The sequence below is a fragment of the Bombina bombina genome, chromosome 7, assembly GCF_027579735.1.
Source record: "Bombina bombina isolate aBomBom1 chromosome 7, aBomBom1.pri, whole genome shotgun sequence".
In the NCBI taxonomy this organism is placed as follows: domain Eukaryota; kingdom Metazoa; phylum Chordata; class Amphibia; order Anura; family Bombinatoridae; genus Bombina; species Bombina bombina.
The window spans coordinates 296,173,471-296,180,970 of record NC_069505.1 but is presented as its reverse complement, the minus strand read 5'-3'; the positions used below and the strand labels follow the sequence as shown (position 1 = coordinate 296,180,970).

Genomic DNA, 7,500 nt, shown 5'->3' with positions numbered 1-7,500 from the left:
AGTGTACTGTTTTCCCTCCTTGTAAATCTCACATTTGATGATGGACCACAGGTTCTCAATGGGGTTCAGATCAGGTGAACAAGGAGGCCATGTCATTAGATTTTCTTCTTTTATACCCTTTCTTGCCAGCCACGCTGTGGAGTACTTGGACGCGTGTGATGGAGCATTGTCCTGCATGAAAATCATGTTTTTCTTGAAGGATGCAGACTTCTTCCTGTACCACTGCTTAAAGAAGGTGTCTTCCAGAAACTGGCAGTAGGACTGGGAGTTGAGCTTGACTCCATCCTCAACCCGAAAAGGCCCCACAAGCTCATCTTTGATGATACCAGCCCAAACCAGTACTCCACCTCCACCTTGCTGGCGTCTGAGTCGGACTGGAGCTCTCTGCCCTTTACCAATCCAGCCACGGGCCCATCCATCTGGCCCATCAAGACTCACTCTCATTTCATCAGTCCATAAAACCTTAGAAAAATCAGTCTTGAGATATTTCTTGGCCCAGTCTTGACGTTTCAGCTTGTGTGTCTTGTTCAGTGGTGGTCGTCTTTCAGCCTTTCTTACCTTGGCCATGTCTCTGAGTATTGCACACCTTGTGCTTTTGGGCACTCCAGTGATGTTGCAGCTCTGAAATATGGCCAAACTGGTGGCAAGTGGCATCTTGGCAGCTGCACGCTTGACTTTTCTCAGTTCATGGGCAGTTATTTTGCGCCTTGGTTTTTCCACACGCTTCTTGCGACCCTGTTGACTATTTTGAATGAAACGCTTGATTGTTCGATGATCACGCTTCAGAAGCTTTGCAATTTTAAGAGTGCTCCATCCCTCTGCAAGATATCTCACTATTTTTGACTTTTCTGAGCCTGTCAAGTCCTTCTTTTGACCCATTTTGCCAAAGGAAAGGAAGTTGCCTAATAATTATGCACACCTGATATAGGGTGTTGATGTCATTAGACCACACCCCTTCTCATTACAGAGATGCACATCACCTAATATGTTTAATTGGTAGTAGGCTTTCGAGCCTATACAGCTTGGAGTAAGACAACATGCATAAAGAGGATGATGTAGTCAAAATACTCATTTGCCTAATAATTCTGCACTCCCTGTATATTGTTAGAAAACCACTACAAACCATTTGTATAAATATGTTAATAACTGCCAACGGATATGATCCTGTGTACTCAGCTTTGCTTGGCAGGTGCCAGATCTTATAAACCATCATGCCAACATTTTTGTTTTGTTTGTTTTTGAGTTTTTCCCATTGATGTTTTTTAACTACACAGTATCAGTTTCATTACACTTGAATGACATCACCAAGCGCCCATGCAGTAAGATTAATGTTATTACAACACAAAACTTTAAAAAGTGAAAAAGTCTAAGAACACAGAGCAGCTTATACACTAAAGGAAAACTGGGAATTTTGTAAAGAGAAATAAATATAAAATTCTATTCATTAGGGAAATTTGTTTAATAAATTACCTTGCTTTAAAGGAACATAAAAGTGCAAAAACTAATATTATATTATTTCACTATTTCTTGTATAGATCTACGTGTTTAACCCCTGCAAATATGTTAAACACATAGTTAAAGTCTGTTCCAGTACAGCAATGCCCTACTGCTGAACATATCTGGTGAGCCAGTGACAAGAGGCATATGTGTGTAGCCACCAATCACCACCTAGCTCCCAGTAATGCATTGCTGCTGCTGAGCCTACCTAGGTATGCTTTTTCAATAAAGGATACCAAAAGAAAGTACATTTGCTAGTAGAAGTAAATTGAAAAAGTATCTTAATATCATATGTGTGAAAAATACTTCTTTTGGTTTATATGAAATAGCTGTTTTTGTTCTTTGAAGCCCCAACCCATTAAAATGGGTTGAGCTAGCAGGGAAATCAGATCTCCTTATTTTATCATTTTCTGTACACACACATGCTTCTTTTATTATCTCTGTCTGTCTACCAAAGCCTATTAATTAGGGCTTGATGATCTAAAGCTTTCCACTCAGGTGAGATGATCTAAGATGTCTTAGTACAGCAAGATCCCTAAAAAAAATTAAACACTCAAATATTATCTTGAGAGATATTTATCTCACTTTGATGAATGAAGGAGAGACTCTTGCTTTACAATATAAAGCCTAAAAAAAAAAATCAAAGATTTTGTGTGATTTCTCTCAATTCAGGCGAGCTTTTGAACATCGGGCCCAAAGAGAGAACAATTGAAATTAAACATTTTATAACTTCTTTCTCCTAACCCCCACTGGGAGTGTAATTTCTTCTGCTGGCTATGTTTACATAGCTTTTCTATAGCCTATACTTACGTATAGAAACTTTCATTATAGGTGGTGAAACCACAGACACAATCAACTATTTCAAATTCTGATATAAAGATATTGGAGCTATTAGTGAACAATTTAATACACTCCAGCAGTTAAAACGGAACATTAGGAACACATTAAAGTGGAAAACATGTAGGGTACACTGTCCCTTTAAGAACAGAAGTTAAGGCTATTCAGTGGTTTAGTTTATAGTGTTCACAGTTTTTACATTACACTACACAACAAATGCTGTAAGACAAGGACCACTTAATGTAGTAGAATTGCATAATTAACAAGTGCATAATAAAAAGACAATGATTTAACACCTACCCTGAATATCAAAAAAGCAGTAGACTTTCTTTCGGACAAAAAAAATTTCTCCCATTTTCCGGCCCCCTGTATCATGTGACATACATCAGCCAATCACAGACTAGTATATGTATACTCTGTAAGCTTGGGCACATGCTCAGTAGCATCTTGTTCCTCAGAAAGTGTGTATATAAAAAGACTGTGCAAACTTTGATAATGGAAGTAAATTGGAAAGTGTCTTAAACCTGCATGTTCAGTCTCAATCATACAAGTTTATTTTGACTTGAGTTTCCCTTTAAACAATGGAAGCACTGTTAATATGTAATAAATGTAAGTATATACAGGGAAATCCCCTGCCCACATACCTTATGGAGACCTGTAACTTTGGGCACATACTCCACAGAAAACGTTTTGTTCTTGTCATTATTAGCGATCACTTTAGCCTGGTTTATATATATAAAAAAAAAACGTGCATTAATGATAAAAGCAAAATAGGCACATCAAAAATAAAAAATATTTTCACTATATATATATATATATATATATATATATATATATATATATATATATATATATATATATATATATATATACACACACATACATATATACACACATTATATATATATATATATATATATATATATATATATATATATATATATATACATACATATATATATACACACACACATACACATACAGGTAGCCTTCAGTTTACGCCGGGGTTAGGTTCCAGAAGGAATGGTTGTAAATTGAAACCGTTGTAAATTGAAACCCAGTTTATAATGTAAGTCAATGGGAAGTGAGGGAGATAGGTTCCAGGCCCCTCTCAAAATTGTTATAAGTAACACCTAATACATTATTCTTAAAGCTTTGAAATGAAGACTTTAAATGCTAAACAGCATTATAAACCTAATAAAATAATCACACAACACAGAGTAAATTGAACCGTTGTAAAACGAGGGCCACCTGTATGTATATATATATATATATATATATATATATATATATATATATATATATATATATATATATATATATATATATATATATATATATATCTACATTGTAAAAAAAAACTCCCTTAAAAAAAAGCACAGAAAAATGATCCATCTCGCAACTAAGTCCACTGCTCTACAATCCATTCAGAGTTTTTGGAAACACTAATGACTGTGTCTTTCGGGCTCTGGAAACTAGAAGTTTATTCAGCAGTTTTGTTCACTGACGAATGCGGAAATAGGAGGCATTTCTGTATTTCCATAGAATAAGAAATCGGCCAAGTCTAAAGATTAAGCATCTAGTTTGCTGCAATTGTTTTTCAGTAACCATATACTAATCTGGTCTCAGACAAGACTAGCCAGGGTCATATTTTTAGTGCACTGTTTTGCAGTTGTTATCAGCGAAGGCCACTTAGTGAACAATATGTAGCAGGGTTTGTCTTGAAGAGTTAGCAGTTTGCTTTACCAGGTCTGAGAATGTCAGAGCTAAATGACATAAAAAGGCGGGGGGAGGGGGGAAAAATAAATAATTATAGGTATAATATATAAGTATATTGTAAAGTTGTTTTACTACACATAACTAAACATTGTTATATTATAATCTCAAGATATTTACTGTCCATTTAAAGGGCCGTTCCAATGAAGAAAATAAAAGGGTTAAAAATAAATCAAAATTCTCATTCAGGAGCAGCAACGCATAGCAGCAGGGGACTGGAGCCTACATGTGTAACCCACTCCTAATTATTGGTTACTGGCTGGGTCCTGCTCAGGTGATAAAATGTTTTGGGGCTCCTGAGCAAAACAAGATATTTAGTGGTTAACCTTGGGACACGTGAACTAAAAAATACGGTTTAACAAAACAAAAAAAAAGACTTTTTTTTGTCCTTGAATGTGCATTTACAAAAGTTATTTTCAGGTCACGTGTATTGCACAAATAAAAAGAGAACAAGTGCATCCACAAATCAAAATAGCGTTTATTATGTACAATAAGAGAGCGTGTAAGAGTGTTAGTGCCTTTGTGTGTGGAGCGTGTGAGAGTGTGAGTGTGTGAACGTGTGAGCAAGTGTGTGAGTGTATGAGTGAGCGTGAGCATGTTAAAGTGTGAGTGTGCATGATTGAGCATGTGAGTGAGAGTATGAGCGTGTGAGAGTGGAGAGTGTTTGAGCATGTGAGTGAGCGTGTGAGAATGTGAGAGTGTGAGCGAGCGTGTGAGAATGTGAGAGTGTGAGCGAGCGTGTAAATGAGCATGTTAGTGTATGAGTGAGTGTGAGTGTATGTTGGTGTTTGAGCATATGAGTGAGTGTATGTTGGTGTTTGAGCATATGAGTGAGTGTGTGAGTGAGTGTGTGAGTGAGCATGTCAGTGTGATTGTGCATGAGTGAGTGAGAATGTGAGCATGTGAGAGTGGAGAGTGTTTGAGCATGTGAATGAGCATGTGAGAATGTGTGAGAGTGTGAGCGAGCGTGTGAGTGTATGAGTGAGTGTGTGTTGGTGTTTGAGCGTATGAGTGAGCATGTGTGTGCATGAGTGAGCATGTGAGTGAGTGTGAGTGTGTTTGAGCATGTGAATGAGCGTACGAGAATGTGTGAAAGTGTGAGTGTCAGCAAGCGAGAATGTGTGAGTGTGTGGTAGCGAGCGTGAATGTGTAAGTGTGAATGCATGTGAGTGAGTGTGTGAGAGCGTGTTAGTGTTTGAGCGTGTGAGCAAGCGTGTGAGTGTATTAGTGAGTGTGAGTGTGTGTTGGTGTTTGAGCGTATGAGTGAGTGTGAGAGTGGAGAGTGTTTGAGCGTGAGAGTGGAGAGTGTTTGAGCATGTGAGTGAGCGTGTGAGAATGTGAGTGTGAGCGAGCGTGTGAATGAGCGTGTGAGTGTGTTAGTGAGTGTGTGTTGGTATTTGAGCATATGAGTGAGCGTGTGAGTGAACATGTCAGAGTGTGATTGTGCATGAGTGAGTGTGTGAGTGAGAATGTGAGCGTGTGAGAGTGTGTGAGCATGTGAGTGAGCGTTTGAGAATGTGTGAGAGTGTGAGCGAGCGTGTGAGTGTATGAGTGAGTGTGTGTTGGTGTTTGAGCGTATGAGTGAGCATGTGTGTGCATGAGTTAACATGTGAGTGAGAGTGTGAGAGTGTTTGAGAATGTGAATGAGCATATGAGAATGTGTGAAAGTGTGAGCAAGCGAGAATGTGTGAGTGCGTGGTAGCGAGCGTGAATGTGTAAGTGTGAATGCATGTGAGTGAGCGTGTGAGAAAATGTGTGAGAGCGTGTTAGTGTTTGAGCGTGTGAGTGAGCATGTGAGTGAGCATGTGAGTATGTGAGTGAGAGTGTGAGCATGTGAGCATGTGAGTGAGCATGTATGTGAGTGAGAGTGTGAGCATGTGAGTGAGCATGAGTGTCTATATGCCAGTTTTGTGTTTATATGTTATTATACCTAGTGTGTACTTATTTTTCTGTGCTGTGCATGGCGCAATAGTGTTCCGGTTCGGGCTGAACTAAAGATGGCAACCCTACATGCTTACCTTTTATATATCTAACAAGGGCATTGTGAAATGATATTTATTGCATACAATAAATGCTACCTTGATTTGAGGATACACTTGGGTTTTTATCATTTACTTTACTTGTCTGTGATTAGAATCCCACAATGGATGTCAGTGAAACAAGTGGCTCCGCAAGATAACAAAAGAAGAAGAATTTATTGTTTGGACTCTCACGCATTATTTTGCTGTTGGCATATTTGAGACAAATCCTTTTACATTGGGGACATTTTCATATGTTTTTACAAGAACAGGATATGTACTAACACTTTACGGTTCCCACATAAATTGCACAAGGTTATAGGATACTATATAATGTATATTTTATAGGTTATTGCGTGGCTTCTAGGACTCGTTCATGATTACTGAAGAATTACTGCAACAGAACTAAATATTTTAAAATTTTTATGGTGTCATTTTTCTACATTCTGTAAATAATCATTTTTTTCTTAAAGAACTCAAAAATGTTATACCCCCCTAAAAAAAGAAGTTGGCCTTATGTTTAGAGACCAAGGTACACACCTCTTCTCTAATTCCTTCTGGGTCTTCCACGTATACGAGGACCTCTCCTTGCCCTGCGCTAATTGTCTCCACCGTAAAAGGTGCCGGTTTCTTTACCATATTTCCAGTTGGTTCCACGCCTGAAAAAATATTTCATATAAAAACAGAACAGCTTGTTGCTACAACACCATATTGCACCTGGATGTGACCTGTACAGGTTTGCTTACTCAAGCACTACAGAAACGGTTTTACCACTTGAGGGAGAGATACATTTTTTTTCTGAAGATTGTAAAATTTCTGTGGTATTTGTCATACTATGGTAAATGAAGCAGATTCTAGTACAATAATAAACCGTTGTAATACATCAGAGCAATTTTATTAATAGGCTAATGCTTCCAGGGAGTTGTATTTAAAGAGATAAAAACAGATATTAAAATTAAATGTTCATAATTTAAATACAATGTACAATTTAAGAGCATACTGAGATAGGCTCGGAAGCAAGCATGTGTCTTGAGCACAATATGTAGAACATTGTTGCAAAAACTGCTGACATATAAGGTTCCATTTAAAGGGTCATTATAGACAAAAAAATGAAATGCTCTAAATTCATTTAAGCATATAATTGTAAGACTAGGGTTAAATTTGAAACAAGAACAAAGTGTTGAAAAGCAGAAAGGAACTACATCGTTCAAACATTTGTACTGCTCCCGTTTGCAAGAGCCACAAAAAAAAAAACGATACTAATTGTTAAAAAAAAAAGCTATTTAATATAATTATGAAATAACTCTCAGACTAAACAATAGTAACATTAATCTCCAATCCGCCTACGGATTTACTAGCGGCTGACAGATTA

At 37.5% G+C, this 7,500-nt stretch overlaps 1 protein-coding gene across 1 annotated transcript in view; it reads right to left on the bottom strand.

Moving 5' to 3' along the window:
- Nucleotides 1-7,500, bottom strand: part of FLNB (filamin B) — a 341,931-nt gene that overhangs the window by 190,531 nt on the left and 143,900 nt on the right. The window contains 2 exon segments of the mRNA XM_053720866.1: nt 2,979-3,056; nt 6,669-6,787. Of these exon segments, the coding sequence (XP_053576841.1) occupies nt 2,979-3,056; nt 6,669-6,787 (197 nt within the window).